Raw genomic sequence first — 17,271 nt, 5'->3', positions numbered from 1 at the left:
GCATGCATCAACTGTATTGTAGGCACCATAATTCAAATGCTATCATGAGCGAACTGAGCAACTAGTTTAGCCGGTAGGGTTTCCTGTGGTGGAATATTGGCCACACGGGTTTAAGTTCTCAACTCAACTTAACATGGATTTAACGGTGCTATCCCACCAAGAGATGTTTGCCACCCCAACTTATATCCATCAGTTGGGATATAAGACTTTGATGGCATGACAAAAACCTTCCTCGGCTCGTGTCCCACATATATATCTCACATATCACAGGTAAGTCAACAGCCGTTCGTGCCCTGCTAGTTAACCATACCTCATCTTAAACAGCAAGAACTGATGTCTGATGATGAGAATCAACCTGGCGCAACCAATAACTAAAAGCTCCTGAGATCCAGCCGAATTGCTTTTGCTGCACAGCTAGTTCATTCATCTCCCTGCTCCTGCTCCAACCAACCAAACTTATAAGCTCATGGAACTAAATGGCTGTAGCCGCACTATAGGAGCGCGCGATAGACCAATCTTTAGCTATATACAAGTTACAAGCCCTACTTAGGCACTGCTTGCTTTAGCTTTTGGTTTTAGCTTCTGGACAAAAGCTGAAGCGAACATACTGCTTCTAAAAGTGACTTCTGAAAGCCAAAAGTTTACTTGTACTCAGCGGTGGATCTAGAAAATATTTTAGGGGGGACTGAACAACACTGCTGCTGGATCTTAAGTCTCAGCCCCCCCTACACTATAGAACTTTGCCTAAAAATTCATAGGGGCTCTACAGCAATTTGCACTGATTCGGTTTAGGTAGAGGGGCTTGAGCCCCCCCCCCCCCCCCCCCCCCCCCGCGCTGGATCCGCCCCTGCTTATACTAGTCTACTAGAAACCAAAAGCAGAGTTTTGAAGGATGTCAGAGGTATTATACATTTGATTAATTTTAAAAGACAAATACATATAAAGCAGAGTTTTTAGCTTTTCAAGCTAGCTTTTTCCAGCGGCTCACAGGAGCCCATCAAGGCATCATATTTTCTGTTTTTTTTTTTTAATCACCCCAGCACTTCTTACTCATTAAGGCTGTCACCAGAGCCAGAGGAGCCACATCAGACGTTTGTGCGAGGAGCACTTCTGATACCAAATAGATGAGCAGGAGCCATTTTAGTTGTACGGACATGGAGATATGTTTTGCTGCTCCAGTCGGGTTTGGCTTCGGTGAAAGAGGAGTACACCCGGAGCCCTACGAAACATGCTCTAAGTGCTTCCATCTGCAGTATTCTGATTTATACTCTTGTACAATTATATTTAGTACCTCCTGATGTACAAGTTGTTAATAGTTAATCTTCTAATATACTATGTGCAAGTTTCAATTTCTTTTTTTAATTAATCCTAAAACACAAGGAACATCAGCTCTCGCGATAGCTTCTATAACTTTCTTCTAGGCCTTGTTTAGATGCCATCCAAATTTTAAGTTTTTTCATTCTCTCTCCATCACATCAATTTTTAACCGCTTACATGGAGTATTAAATGTAAGTAAAAAAAATAACTAATTACATAGTTTAGTTGGAAATCACGAGATGAATCTTTTGAGCCTAGTTGGTCTACGATTGGACAATATTTGTCAAATAAGACAAAAGTGGTACTATTCATCGGGTTAAAATTTTTTCGCAATCTAAACGAGGCCCTAGTACCTAGGACTACCAGATCCATGAAAATCGTGATTCGAAAGCTTGGATACCATTTTAGTGCCAAGTCCCTGACATGTGGTCCCAGCGACTTGATGCTCCCCATATATAACAGACAAATGAAAGGTTGGGCCGACAGAGCTCAGGGTAATTCTGTCTGGTAGCAACCTTTAATTTCTCGTGAACACAAATGTTCGATATGTAAATCTGTCTGGTAGCAACCTTTAATTTCTCGTGAACACAAATGTTCGATATGTAAATCACAGGTCAGGCATGAATTCTCTCAAGACTTAATTCAGCCTGATTTTCCACAAAAAAATAAGTCACCTTTGCAGAGCTGCAGCCAAAAAAAAAAGTAAACAAGGAACAAAAGATGTGGTCCTTATAAGAAAAGGTACATGATTTTTATGAGGTTAAATATACCTGGGCAAATATGGTAGATCTCAGTGAAAGAATGTTGATTCTATGAGCCATTTTAGCATTATGTATATTTCATATATACCCTCAAGGGTATAAACATGAATTTAGAACAATGTTCATTTTACTACTGCTGAAAATCTATGATGTTCCAATGGACAAATCACCCTTGAACACTAATAGCAGTATTGTTGTCCTGTTCGCTTGAACTTATCAGCACTACTTTTCAACGATGGAACGGTGTTTTCTCTAACAACAAATCAGCAGTAGCAGCAGCAGCAGCCGAATTTTCAGCCTGTGATATTTCAGATCTGTTAGAATCTCTTTACTTGAACTGGGGCTCCTTGCTTTGCACTAGATTCCAACATGGCTTCTAGCACAGCAACATCACAGGCGCCTTCGACATAGGAACTGCGGGGTTCAGCTTTGTGATCTCCATCCTGCATCACCATTTTTGCTTAGTACCAAGATTAAAAACCGGAATGAAGCAATTTTTTAAAGATGGAATGAAGCAAAGTAAAGAATCAACTTTCTTGTGTCAATTCCAATTCATACAAACTAACGAGACGTTCTATATGAGGATAATTTTGAGTTACTTTTCTTATGCTAACAAGTGTTTGTTAGCACCTGGACTCTCCTACACTTCAAACTTTATGTTGTAATATTATGCCTAAATGGAACAACAGCTGCAACTTAGATCATGGTTTCTTTTTCAAAAGAGGAAGTCCAAGGTATCTCGATGAATGCTTCTTGGTGAAAGGAGATAATAAAATAATTTAAAACTGATTAACACTAATAGCAGTACTTTGCCAGCCGCCAACATGTCTTGGACAAATGTCTTCAGTTCTTCATTCACTCCACAGAATGGGTAAAATGTCTTCTGGCACTGCCCATTTTCACCAGAGAATAACACCTGTAAATGCATGAGGTGGTTCATAAGTAAAATATTTATGCACAATGTCACCACCCGTTGCCCACGGCGAGATCGAACCGCGGGCGTGAGCTAAGCATAGAGGAAATCGGAGGATAGGATCTCAATAGCGAGGAAGAACACCTCCCTGACCCGTTCGTGTTTTTGAATATTTTCTGTTCTCCCTTCTCTCTGTCTTTCAGCACTCCTTTTATGTCTATCACTCAATACTCCTATGCAACATGCTAGCCCAAAACCACAAGGCCTAAAGCCCATGATATCAAGGCCCATGTATCCTGTGGCACCGGGTATGACACACAAGCATATTTGTTTGAACAGAACTACTTGTAACAATCAATTTCATTAATAACGCTGTCATACAGAACTATCATAATATGGTGAAAATAAAAACAAAGACGAAAAGCCTTTATGACAGTACTGAGCAACTGCATAAACAGTGCAGCAAAGGTAGCAAGCATTAGCTCAACTGATATATGCAGAAAAAAATGGTCTTTTTACCTGGTAGCCATGTTTTCCACTATCAACTCCACGTTCTACCTGAATTGTTCCTTTTGTTCCATCGACCCGCCATAATATCTGTGTAATTACTAACGTACTGAGAAACACTAACAGAGTATGTGGCAAAGATATATAAATTTGTTATATTAGATAGAATGGCATGTGTGATTGGCGTAAAGGATTTAGAATGAGATTCAATTCAACCTTTTGTGATCTTGAATTGACTGCAAACACAAAGACACCAGCACATCCATTTTCTAGTTGGCTGCATAAAGTCATCGAACATCTGTTAGATATGAAACAAATTGGTTCACAAATCACTTTCTATTTCGGAAACTTACAAAAGGGAACATATGTTATCTGGTGGCGGCAAAGTCATATCCACATGACGGGAGATAGATGATACACTTGTGATTTCTGAACCTACAAGCTGTTAGAGAAAGATCCTCATCTTAACAAAGCAAGCAAGGGAATTGGTGAATGAATTTGTCATCTTAAATGGCACATCAATTCAGTAAGTAGAAACATTGCTAAGCCACTGGACCAAAGGATATAACTATCAGAAAAGTTCCAAGGTGGAAAATCTGACCACTTCAACTTTCTATGTTGATGTGGGGTGCCAAATTCAAAAAATTGATTACAGTTATTAACTCAGCAATGTTGCTTCTGGTAACATAGGCCAGAACCTGATCCATATTTTTTCAAACTTTGAAATATAACATGGAGAAATTACCATTCGTAGTCCTGCAATGAAGTGAACACCCATGTCCAGAATGAAACCACCCTGCAATGTAAAGCTATCAAAGTAAGGACAAGGGCAGCATCTTGAGTTAAAATACAATGAAACATTTCTATACTGCTCTGGGCAATACACCATTTGCAGAGGACAGCAGAAAATATTTGCAGGAGTATAGTTGCTGAAAAGGGCATCTACAAAAGTGTTTGGATATCTCAAAACTGCAGAAGTCGAATGATCCAGCAGAAAGATTATTGTAACATAGCAAAAGCCAACTGAGAACTAGAGAATTTAGTTAAATGTGACATAACATATGCTACCAACACCTATATATAATTGAATTGTACTGTAAAATAGAAAACTTAGCCTATGTTGTCTCAACATAGCAGGTCCCAAGCCCTGGTAAGGAGGAGGATTGTGATAGGCGTGGCGAGCCAACGTTAAATCTAGCCATTCTAATGGAGATGAAACCCGAAAGAAACCCGTTGGGGCGTCACCCTCTTAGCGACGCGCCATATCGGAACTCGGGTATGGTGTTAAATGAGCAAGGGCCGGGTCATCACCCCCGTGACGCGTCGTGTCGTGATCTGGGCACGGTGTCAAGTGAACAAGGATCGGGTCGTCGCATCCTTAGTGGCGCGCTACATCAACGCCCGGGTGTAGTGAAAAATGAGCAAGGGTCTTCACATCTGAGTCGACGTGTGCGAAGGGTAAGGAAGCTAATCGAACCAACTAGGATCCGTTTAGGTAGTTGGAATGTATGGTCGCTTACAGGTAAGTTAAGAGAATTAGTTGATACCGCGACTAGGAGGCGTGTAAATATATTATGCGTTCAAGAGACTAAATGGAAGGGTCAGAAGGCTAAGGAGGTGGACAATACAGGTTTTAAGCTTTGGTACACAGGGACAGTTGCGAATAGAAATGGAATAGGAGTTTTAATTGATAAGAGCCTCAAGAATAGTATGGTGGGAGTGAGAAGGCAAGGAGATAGGATTATCTTAGTCAAGCTTGTCATTGGTGATATGGTCTTGAACGTAATTAGTGCATATGCCCCCCAAGTAGGCCTCGACGAGAGTGCTAAGAGACAGTTTTGGAAAGACTTAGATGGCCTGATTAAAGCTGTACCTAGTAGTGAGAAGCTTTTTATAGGAGGAGATCTTAATGGACATATAGATACTACAAGCGCAGGTTTCAAGGCAGTTCATAGAGGTTTTGGGTATGGTAGTAGGAATCAGGAGGGGGAGAAAGTTCTGGACTTCGCGGTAGCTTTTGACCTGATGATAGCCAACACTTTCTTTAGAAAGAGAGAATCTCATCTAGTGACCTTCAGTAGCAGACAACACTCTAGCCAGATTGATTTTGTCCTCACAAGAAGAAAGGACAAACGAGCATGCTTGGGTTGTAAGGTGATACCAGGGGAGTGTGCTGTTTCCCAACATAAGCTTTTGGTGGCAGACTTTCGTTTTCAGGTGCGTGCCCGTAGGGATAAACAAGCTAAGATTGAAATAACAAAGTGGTCAAAACTGAAAGGGGAGACGTCAGAGGTATTTAGAGAAAGGGTTATCAAAGAGGGCTCTTGGAAGAAAAAAGTAGACATAAACAACATGTGGGAGAAGATGACAACCAACATTCGGAAGGTGGCCTCAGAGGTGTGTGTAGTAATCAAAGGAAGTAGAGGCGAGGTTAAAGATACTTGGTGGTGGAACGAGGAAGTACAAAGGGCTATTAAGGAGAAGAAAGAATGCTATAGACGCTTGTACCATGACAGGAGTGTGGACAACATAGAGAAGTACAAGGTGGCAAAGAAGACTGTAAAGCGAGCTGTAAGTGTGGCAAAGGGTAGAGCGTACGAGGATTTTTACCAACATTTGAGTACGAAGAAAGGAGAGAAAGACATTTATAGGATGGCTAGGGTTCGTGAGAGAAAGACAAGGGACTTCAACCAAGTTAATGTTGGCTGCCAGAGGGCAGCTTAGCCAACAGGCCGCTTGGATTGTATTGAATTGCAGAAAATGACTTGATGATACAAAGATGCTAACCACTGCATATATAGGCAAGTGGTATACCTACTCTTTAGCATATTCTAACTGCATAAAGTAGATGCTATGATTCCTACTTGGTTGCCAAGGCACCATGATCAACTTGGTTGCCAAGGAAACACATTACAGTGAATAGTAAATATCTATAGTAGGTAACTTAAAAAAACAAGAACACTAGGCTAACTACTGACAATTCTCCCATTTAGCCTTGTGGTCCTTGGAAGTGATGTGCTTGAGCCCAATTCTTCTCCTCATCTCTTCAAATTTTGATCTTCCAAGAGACTTGGTTAGAATGTCAGCTAGCTGATTAGTGGTGGATATGTGATCAGCCTTGATACTTCCATCTTCCAAGCAGTTTCTGATGAAATGGTACTTGATTCTGATGTGTTTACTGCGCTCATGAAAGACTGGATTCTTGGCTAGAGCAAGTGCAGACTTACTGTCAACCTTCAGTTCGACCACTTCCACATTCCTTCCAAGGAGATCTGCTAGCAGCCTGGATAGCCAAATAGCTTGTTTTGCAGCTGTGGTAGTGGCAATGTACTCAGCTTCACAACTAGATAGAGCCACCACCTTCTGCTTCACAGACTGCCAGCACACAAGATTGCTTCCCAGGAAGAACAGAGTGCCGCTAGTGCTTTTGTTGGTGTCAATGTCCCCAGCCAAGTCACTGTCGCAGTATCCAACAAACCTTGCTCTCCCTGGAGCCTTAGTGTAGTGAAGTCCGAATTCCAGAGTACCAGCCACATATCTCAGGATGCGCTTGATGGTAGCTTGGTGCTCTGCTGTTGGCCTCTCCATGAATCGACTGACAAAGCCAACTGAGAAGGCTAAGTCAGGTCTTGTGTGGACCAAGTATCACAGGCTGCCCACCAATCTTCTGTATTGGGTAGGATCAACTTCTGCAGCCGTGCTCTGCCTGCTCAACCTCAGCCGCTCCTCCATTGGTGTATGGGCAGGGTTGCAGGCATCCATGCCTCCTAGCTCAAGGATCCTCTTGGCATAATGGGTCTGCCTCAGAGTGATCCTAGCTGAATCTTGATGTACTTCGACTCCCAGGTAGAAGGACAGAAGGCCGAGGTCGCTCATGTCGAAGACCTTCTTCATCTGAGCCTTGAAACTTTCTATGGCTTGAGTGCTGGCACCAGTGATGATCAAATCGTCAACATAGACACCGATCAGCAGCAGCTCCTCCCCTATTCCTCGCCTGTACATCGCAGCTTCATGGTCGCTTTGCTGGAAACCCATCTCCTTGAGGGTGGCATCCAGCTTGGCGTTCCAAGCTCGCGGAGCCTGCCGTAGGCCATACAGAGCCTTGCGCAGACGGTACACCATCTTCTCCTTCCCGGCGACGGTGAAGCCAGACGGCTGCTTCACATACACCTCCTCCTTGAGGTCGCCGTTGAGAAAGGCTGATTTGACGTCCATGTGGTGGACGCGCCATCCTTCTTGGGCCACCAGCGCGAGGAGAACTCGGCCGGATTCCATGCGCGCCATGGGAGCAAACGCGTCGTCGAAGTCGATCCCTTCCTGCTGGACGAAGCCCCGCGCCACCAAACGCGCCTTGTACTTGGTCACCGCGCCCCGCTCGTCCTTCTTGAGCTTGTAGACCCACTTCAGAGTGATGGGCCGATGACCGGGAGGAAGCTCCACAAGTTCCCAAGTGCAGTTCTGCTCAACTGCCTTGATCTCCTGCTCCATGGCGGCTTGCCAGGCAGGATCGCCTTCAGCCTCCGTGAAGTTGGCCGGCTCGCCGGCGTGCGTGAGGTGAAGCTCGGCGAAGAGACGTGAAGCCGGCAGCGGTGTGGGTGCGTCCCCGATGATGTTGGGCATGGTACGGTACCGCAGCTGCTCGCCACCGTAGGAAGCATCAAGGCGATTGTCGTCGTCCTCGAGCGGTGACGCGAACTCAACTGGGTCCGCCTGCTCGGTTTCTGCTGCTGGTGAGGCAGAGGAGGCTTGTGGATCGTGCTCCCCTGGAGCTGGTGACGGCGTGTGCGGCGGAGCTCCGTCTGTGTCGACTCCCCAGAACTCGATGTCGAAGTCACTGGAGGCGGAAGCAGACGTCCCGGCGGCCGAATTGGACCAATCCCAGCCGCGCCCTTCATCAAACACCACGTCGCGGCTCACCTTAACGCGTCCCGTCGCCGGATCGAGGACCCGGTAGGCCTTGGCGCCCTCGGCGTAGCCGATGAAGACCCCAGCCTTGCCGCAGTCGTCGAGCTTGCGCAGGTGCCCGAGCTCCCTTGTGTAGGCGACGCAGCCGAATGTACGCAGGTAGCTCACCGCCGGCGCTCGTCCGTGCCAGGCTTCATAGGGGGTCTTGCCTTGCAAGCTTCTTGTCGGCGCGCGGTTGAGCAGATGCACCGCCGTCATTACCGCCTCCCCCCAGAATTTGGCCGGCATGGACCTCTGCTTCAGGAGCGCGCGCGCGGTCGCCACGACCGTCTGATTGCGCCGTTCCACAACGCCGTTTTGTTGCGGTGAGTGTGGTGCAGAGTAGTGCCGCTTGACTCCTTCGGCGGCAAAGTACTGCGCCAGCTCGCCGACGGTGAACTCTCCTCCATTGTCGGTCCGCAGTACCTTGAGCTCACGGCCGGTCTCCTTCTCTGCTTCGGCCTTCACCCGCTTCACGGCATCCGCAGCAGCATCCTTGGTCGGCAGAAGCACCGCCCACATGAAGCGGGTGGCGTTGTCCGCCATCAGCAAGAAGTAGCGGCGCCCTCCTGGCGTCGCCGGCGTCACCGGCCCACACAAGTCGCCATGGACGAGGTCCAGGGGCGCCTGCGCGCGGTACTGCACCTGCTGCGGAAATGGCTTGCGGCGGAGCTTGGTAGTGACGCAGGTGTCGCAGACTTGCTCTGCATGCTTGATCACCGGCATCCCCCTCACCATCTCCTTCTTGCCGAGCTGGTGCAGCGCCTCGAAGCTGAGATGCCCGTAGCGCTCATGCCACCTCCATGACTCGTCCTCCTTCGTGGCGGCAAGACATACCGGCTGCACGGCCTCCAAGTGCAGGACGTACAGCCGACTGGGCCCGCGATGTACCTTGGCGAGAAGACGACTACGCCGGTCCCAGATGCGGAGCACTCCATGATCAATCTCCACCCTGAAGCCTCCTTCGTCGAGCTGCCCCAAACTCATAATCGAGTTCCGGAGCGCTGGGATGTAGAAGACGCCGTGGAGGACGCGTTGCTCTCCGTTTTTGGCCTGGAAGACGATGGAGCCGGTCCCCTTGATTTCCACTCGAGACGAGTCGCCGAAACGCACCGTGCCGCGCGCCGTGGTGTCGAGCTCGGCGAAGAGCTCCCGGCGGCCGGTCATGTGATGCATGGCCCCGCTGTCGAGGTACCATCCGTCGAGCGCCTCCTCGTTGGCGCTGGTGTTGAGGAAGACACGCGCGCGGGGCTTGTTGATGTCGAGGGAGACCGTGGCCTTGGAGCAGACGGCTTCGCCCTTCTCGTCAAGCTTGAGGAAGCCGTGGGCGAAAAACAGAGCACCATCATCGTCCTCTGCTTCTGCGACGTGCGCAGCACCGCCACGCCCTCCACCGCGCCGTCCACCTCGATCACCTCCAACACGGTTGCCTCCTCCGTGTTGGTTGCCACCGCCGCCGCCGCGGTCACCACCACCACGGCGCGGCTGGCGGCAGTCGCGCGCCCAGTGGCCGCGATCACCACAGTTGAGGCAGGTGTCGTCGTTTACCCCGCGATCGTCGCCACCGTCTCTGTCTCCTCCACCGCGATTTCCCTTCTCGCGCTGCTTCTTGCCACCGCGTGGACGACGTCGTGGTTCCTTGCCCGACGCGGAAGCGGCAGCCTCCTCCTTCTCCTTGGCACGCCACTGCTCCCTCGTCAGCAGCAGTCCACCGATGGCGGCCGGTTCCGCGTCCAACGCCTCCATGTCGTCCACCGTCTTCAAGCGCCCAGACACCTCCTCGATGGTGAGGTCCTGGAAGTCCAGAAACGTCTCGATGGCGATCCGGAGCTGAGCGTACTTCGGCGGCACGGCGCGAAGGAGTCTCTCCACCGCGCGCTCTTCATCGATGTCGTTGTCGCCGTGGAGAAGAAGCTGCTTGCTTCAGGGCCATCAAGCGAAGGGTGAAGTCCTCGATCTGCTCACCTGGACGGAAGGCGAGCTTCTCCCAGTCGCTGCGGAGTCGCTGGAGCGTGGCGCGACGCACTCGATCGACTCCGATCCGCGCGGCGGCGATGGAGTCCCAGGCCTCCTTGGCCGATCCCTTCTCGGACAGGGGCATCTACATCTCCTGTGGCACGGCGGCGATGATCGCCTCCACCGTGCGCCTGTCCTCATGGTATGGCAGGTCCTGGTACTCGATCGCATCCCAGAGTTGCCGCGCCTGGAGCTTCAGCTTCATGATCGAGGCCCACTCATGGTAATTTGTCTTGTTGAGCATCGGCCAGGTGGAACTTGCGCCAGAGTCCTTGTACACGGTCTGGATCACCGGCGAGCGGCCCCTGGCCCGTCCGCGGCGGCGATCCTGATCCCGATCGGGCGACCGCGTCTGCCTGCGCTCGCGCTCCGGACTCCTCCGCGGAAACGGGTGGCGATCACGCGGCGGATCCTCCACCAACTCTCGACGCAGAGCCGCGGCCGTGGCGGCCGCGTTCCGAGCTGCTGCTGGGCGGCCTCCGCGGCCTGCTGCGCCTGCGCGGCTGTGGCCTCTGCCGCGGCCAGACGCTGCGCCCGCTGCTCGGCGGCGGCGGCTGCTGCTGCTGCTCTCTCTCTCTGCGGAGGTGGCCATTCTCTTCCCTGTCTCTCAACCGGCTCTGATACCAATTGTTGGCTGCCAGAGGGCAGCTTGGCCAACAGGCCGCTTGGATTGTATTGAATTGCAGAAAATGACTTGATGATACAAAGATGCTAACCACTGCATATATAGGCAAGTGGTATACCTACTCCTTAGCATATTCTAACTGAATAAAGTAGATGCTATGATTCCTACTTGGTTGCCAAGGCACCATGATCAACTTGGTTGCTAAGGAAACACATTATAGTGAATAGTAAATATCTATAGTAGGTAACTTAGAAAAACAAGAACACTAGGCTAACTACTGACAGTTAAGTGCATTAAGGATGAAATCTCTTGGTGAAGGAGGATGAGATCCGACATCGATGGTAAGAGTATTTTGACAAATTGTTCAATGGTGAGAATACGGACACAACCTTTCAGTTGGATGACTCTTTTGATGACACCAATAGGCGCTTTGTGCGGAGAATCCAAGAATCTGAGGTCAGAGAGGCGTTGAAAAGGATGAAAGGAGGTAAAGCGATGGGACCGGATGGTATCTCAATCGAGGTGTGGAGATGCCTCGGGGACATAGCTATAATATGGCTAACCAAGCTGTTCAACCATATTTTTCGATCGAACAAGATACCTGATGAGTGGAGGAGAAGTATATTGGTACCGATCTACAAGAATAAAAGGAATATTTAAAGTTGTACTAATTACCGGGGAATTAAGTTGATGAGTCATACTATGAAGCTATGAAAGAGAGTTATCGAGCATCGCTTGAGAGCAATAACGCGGGTCTCTATGAACCAATTTGGTTTCATGCCCGGAAGGTCAACCATGGAAGCTATTCTCGTAATAAGACAAGTGATGGAGCGGTATAGGGAGAAGAAGAAGGACCTACACAAGGTTTTTATTGACTTGGAGAAGGCTTATGATAGAATACCAAGGAATGTTATGTGGTGGGCTTTGGACATAAAGTCCCAACGAAGTACGTCAGGCTCATTAAGGACATGTACAACAATGTTGTGACTAGAGTTCGAACAAGTGATGGAGACATGGATGACTTCCTGATTAGGATAGCACTACATCAAGGGTCAGTTTTGAGCCCTTATCTGTTTGTTTAGTGATGGATGAGGTTACAAGGGACATACAAGGGGACATCCCTTGGTGTATGCTTTTCGGGAACGATGTAGTGCTAGTTGATGAAAGCCGAACAAGAGTGAATCAGAAACTGGAGTTATGACGAGAGACTTTGGAGTCCAAAGGTTTTAAACTCAGTAGAACTAAAACTGAGTATATGAGATGTGACTTTGGCACTACTACTCGGGAGGAGGAAGATATTAGTTTGGAAGGTCAAGTAGTGCCTAGGAAGATACCTTTCGAGATTTAGGATCAGTGCTACAGAGAGACGGGGATATTGATGAAGATGTTAGCCATAGAATCAAAACAGGGTGGATGAAGTGGACGCCAAGCATCTGGTGTCCTATGTAATAAAAGGATACCACAGAAGTTAAAAGGCAAGTTTTATAGGACGGCGATTAGACCTGCTATGTTGTATGGTGTAGAATGTTGGCCTACGAAAAGACGACATGTTCAACAGATAAGTGTCGTGGAAATGCGTATGTTGCGTTGGATTTGCGGTCATACAAGAAGGGATCGAGTTCGGAACTATGATATACGTGATAAATTAGGGGTAGCACCAATTGAAGAAAAGATTGTCCAACACCGGTTGAGATGGTTTGGACATGTCCAACGAAGACCTCCAGAGGCACCAGTGTGTAGTGGAATCCTAAACCAGCATAGTAACGTGAAGAGAGGCAGAGGAAGACCGAAGTTGACTTGGGTAGAGACAATAAAAGGAGACTTGAAAGCAGGAGCGGATCTACAGGGGGGGCTGGGGGGGCTCCAGCCCCCCTACAGCTGGTGCATCAATGAAAATATGGGGAGGGTGATGGAGACGAAGAAGTGGAGAAAAGAAGAAAAATGGATAGAGAGGAAGAAGAAGAGACCAGCCCCCCCTTAAATTTTGTTCTGCATCCGCCATTGCTTGAAAGGATGGAATATATCCAAAGACTTAGCCTTAGATAGGAGTGCTTGGAAGACAGCTATTCACGTGCCTGAACCTTGATTGCTTCTGCTGGGTTTCAACTCTAGCCTACCCCAACTTGTTTGGGACTTAAAGGCTTTGTTCTTGTTGTTGTACTGTAAAATAGAAAACCAGGAAAACTATCATTCGACAAGCAAACAGAGTACTACAGTTTTATTGACTAGAAAGTTAAATTCACACTGAATAGAAAAGGTATGCAAATTATATTGCACTGTAATTCATAAGACGATAGTTTTGCAGGAAAAAAAGCATTTTAGTTTGACAATCAAATACCTAATGTTTAGTAACATTAGCATATAATTTGTAAAATCAATGAACCTCACATGAGCTATTCCAGTAATCTGAAACTTAACTAGTCCTTACCCATTGCCTACTTCACATATTTGTGCTGCAGCTTGGAATTTTATAAGGTATAAGAGCCACTATGGAAACAGAAGATGGAGCACCTAACACAAGGGGAAAAATGCACAGTAATGTTCTTTACCACAAAATTGCGTCTCCAGGTGCTATTGAAATATGGGTTTGAACTGTTCATTGACCCTTCGATGATAACTTGGATGTGCATCATATCCCCGATATCATTGATCAGCTTGCTTGACTGTAGATAAGAATAAACAGATTAGATGACCGAGATAGATTAGTTAAACACCAACTGGGGCAAAAAAAAAAGAGAGAGAATGTTGCGACTGTACCTCAATAAAGGCAGGTTCGAATCTGTAGTTCTCACCGACAGCCCAAATGGGTTTATGCGGGAACTGGTTTGGAAGCGAGTTGTAGATTGACAGTGCAGTTTCTGCTTCTGTTGTTGCTAAAATTTTTATGACAATGCATATCAGATGTACCTTCTGTCCACTATAACGCTAACAAAAGATACAAAGAAAGCAAAATGTACTTACATCCAGAAGCAGGTTTCTCTTCATGACACAGGAAAATATATCATGCAAACAGAAATAAATAAATTAGAATATTGGACAGCATTGGCTATTTTCATTTAGCAGAGAAATACAGACTAATAAGATAACAAGAGAAAGAACTAGAGTCTTTTTTTCCTTAAGGATGAATTGGACTCCTCTTTCATTGCAGCTACTAAAGTACCGCAAATCATGTCATTAAGATCATTTTTGTATTTTTATTTACCTTGAATAACATGTTTTCCAGCCTTGAGCATCTTTAGGGAAAGCTCAACCTGCAGGTTTGGACAATACCATAAGTGGGTAAGACTCTTGAAGACTCAACAGGTTGTTAGATTGACGTTATAACCCAACATAGGATCCAGTGGCAGAGCCTGGGCATGAAAGGAGAGGGGACCAATATGATATGAAATGCAAGGAGAGGGGAGCAGGACAGCAGGTTAGTATTTCATTAGAAGTTAAAAAGTGGTGAAATGCATGTTAAAAAGTGGTGAAATGCATGCCCACTTGCCCCTCACTAAGCTCCGCCTCTGATAGTATCATTTCTTTGATCCAGAAGTGAAGTAGAATTAAGAAAGTAGTTAACATAAAATGATTTTTGGAACACTATCATTGGACAAATAGATATGGCACGGAGAATTGCGCGAAATATAGAACAATTGGTTAGATATGACACGGAGAATTGCGTGAAATATTGAACAATTGGTTATTGAAAGAAATGGAGCACTGAAAACACAGCGGTAGCATGCTTGTGGTTGTGGAATGTGGATGATCAGAAACAACAAGAAATTGCAGTTTGCATCAAATAGTAGTTATCTGGAATAGTGAGCAAAACTGTAAAACTTAATACTAGCTTTGTATGAAGAAATCTAAGGACAGAGGATACAATGTTCAGTAATAGTAAAATTTTAAAGTGTCATTAAAGAGGTTTGTTGCTTGGCTTGATCATGTAATTGTGTAGTGAACTAGACACTAATGCTTCATGCTATATGTCAACTCTTCCGAGTGGGAACACCGACCTGGACTTGCCCAGCGAGAACAACAGCAACGCCCATGATTGAACTATCTCCCATGATCTCCTCCAGGCCCGCATCACCCCACTTGCACTCGATATCAGGCGCAAAGCCACGAGCAAGCTCCGCGGCCGCCTTTGCAGATTCCTGAAAGAATGTGCGAAAATAGTCAGACACTACAATCCCTCTTTTCTGCAGCGCATCACGCACTGCGCCTATGCAGGGACTGCAGACTTCCAGCATGTATAGTGCAGTAGTTACAGAGATTTCCGATGCTGCATGCCGAGGGACTGATTGAGCCGTGAATTTGTGTGGGGGGATGGGCACACACCTGGGTGCGGCTCCTGATGGCCTTGAGGACGACGAGGTACGCGATCTCGCGGAGCCTTGGGATGTACTGCGTGCGCGCGAAGATGCCGGCGCCGATCACCGCGATCCGGGGAAGCTCCGCGCGGCCGTTGCCTTCCCCCGTCATGTTCTCCTCGGTTCTTGGTGCAGCAACACTGAATCAGATCTGACTTTAGGGCCGGTTTAGTTTCACTTCATTTTGCCAAAATTTTTAAAATTTTCCGTCACATCAAATCTTTGGACGCATGCATGAAACATTAAATATAAATAAAAAATAAAACTAATTACACAGTTTAGACAAAATCCACGAGACGAATCTTTTAAACATAATTAAACTATAATTAAACACTAATTGCTAAATAAACATACAGTTACATTTTGCAAAAAATTTCGGAACGCCTTACTGAAATTTGCCTTTGCTGAATTCTCACCCCGAAGACCAACGCTGCTATGGAGACAATTGGACGGTTCAGATGTTCTGCGCACTGTAGCGGCTGTGTGTGGATGGGCCAACGGTATAAACTGAGCATATTTTGAGAATCTATCACCTCTGTTTTTTTTTAGATAAAGGAATTTTTATTCCGGCCTCTATCAGAGTTTTGCACTCAACCAATTATTATTACAACATTTCAGCCACCAGCTGATGTAGAAAAGTTCACAAAAAGCATCAAAAGTATGAGACTGTATAAATAAATTAAGCTCTAAGCCTATTAGAAAGCAACCATCCATTCTTAGCAAAAATTTCCATAGCTACAATCTCCATCACTCGGCATGCCCTTTTCAAATTTGGTTGATCGTCCTCCTTTTAAAGTGTGGACCAGAACTGCGTCTAGTAAGTCGCCCTGAAAATAACCTGTAAATAGGAGTAAAATATTTTTTTGTCAAATATTACATCATTTTTGGTCAACCATATAGACCAAAATATTGCGCTTGCTCCTACTCGAATTTGAGGTCGCAACTTTGAGTCTACTTGTTGTAACATGTTTAGAAAAAACTAGTCATATATCTCTTGGTGGTTGTAAACCAAAGGCTAACATGTTTAAAAAAAAACTAGTCATATCTCTTGGTGGTTGTAAACCAAAGGCTATGTGAGCAATCCTCCAAATAAAGCGTGCTACATGGCACTCAAAAAATAAATGTTGGATGGTTTCTTTGTTGTTACAAAAACAACACTTTTCATCACCCTTCCAATTTTGTTTTAAGCATTTGTCTTTCGTTAAAATCACCCCCATTTTATTAAGAACCAAACAAAAATTTTGACTTTTAGGGGTGCCTTGAGCTTCCAAAGGGCTTTATTTCGAGGCATAGCTATTTGGTTTACTATTCTTTTATACATTGGGTGAATAGTAAAGACCCCCTTGCTAGTAAGGGTCCATTTAATAGAGTCTACTTGTTTAATCTATCACCTCTGTAGGTTACTGTTTTTCCTAAAACTTTTGCTTAATCCATCGTAAAATCTAAAGACATATTTTCCCAAATACATATGCATAGCCACTCTACAATAGTGCAGAATTGTCGGATTACATCGCATCTGTTCTGATCGGTGAGCGACCGTAAGTAGGGATGAAAACGGATCGGATACGGACAGATATCACCGATATTATATTTGTTTTCATATTTCTGTCCGGATTCAGATTCGAATACGGACAGTGTCAACTATATCGGATAGGATACGATTGAATATCGACATCATAAATATGCGATTTGAGTATTCGGATACGGATACGATATCGGATGTTAGATATCCGGACTTAGATACGGACAGATCTCAACCCCTCTAAACGGATTCGGTTTCGAATACGGACGGAAAATATCCGTACCGTTTTCATCCCTAATCGTAAGTGACAGAGA

The 17,271-nt window shown here is 46.2% G+C and overlaps 1 protein-coding gene across 1 annotated transcript; it reads right to left on the bottom strand.

Annotated features, from left to right (window-relative positions):
• Positions 1 to 2,111: 2,111 nt before the first annotated feature.
• Positions 2,112 to 15,586, bottom strand: LOC136549722 (dehydrogenase FPY6-like). Its single transcript, XM_066541112.1, has 12 exons — positions 15,404 to 15,586; positions 15,079 to 15,219; positions 14,286 to 14,334; positions 14,045 to 14,062; positions 13,841 to 13,956; positions 13,633 to 13,746; positions 4,244 to 4,294; positions 3,852 to 3,940; positions 3,715 to 3,775; positions 3,511 to 3,588; positions 2,887 to 2,994; positions 2,112 to 2,521 (listed from the first exon to the last, which is right to left on the bottom strand). The coding sequence occupies exons 1-12, from the start codon at positions 15,545 to 15,547 to the stop codon at positions 2,396 to 2,398; spliced, it is 1,095 nt and encodes a 364-aa protein (XP_066397209.1). The 5' UTR covers positions 15,548 to 15,586; the 3' UTR covers positions 2,112 to 2,395.
• Between the last annotated feature and the right edge of the window lie 1,685 nt (positions 15,587 to 17,271).

The sequence above is a fragment of the Miscanthus floridulus genome, chromosome 4, assembly GCF_019320115.1.
Source record: "Miscanthus floridulus cultivar M001 chromosome 4, ASM1932011v1, whole genome shotgun sequence".
NCBI lineage: Eukaryota > Viridiplantae > Streptophyta > Magnoliopsida > Poales > Poaceae > Miscanthus > Miscanthus floridulus.
The sequence above is the reverse complement of the archived record's forward strand: the minus strand, read 5'-3'. Positions and strand labels throughout refer to the sequence as shown.

What these genes read in the sequence shown, in the direction of transcription:
- LOC136549722 (XM_066541112.1), bottom strand. Translation starts at nt 15,547, where the DNA reads ATGACGGGGGAAGGCAACGGCCGCGCGGAGCTTCCCCGGATCGCGGTG. An exon ending in CCTGGAGACGCAATTTTGTG is followed by an intron (nt 4,295 to 13,632) that starts GTAAAGAACATT and finishes TTTACATTGCAG; the next exon opens with GGTGGTTTCATTCTGGACAT. An exon ending in GTGGAAAACATGGCTACCAG is followed by an intron (nt 2,995 to 3,510) that starts GTAAAAAGACCA and finishes ATGCATTTACAG; the next exon opens with GTGTTATTCTCTGGTGAAAA.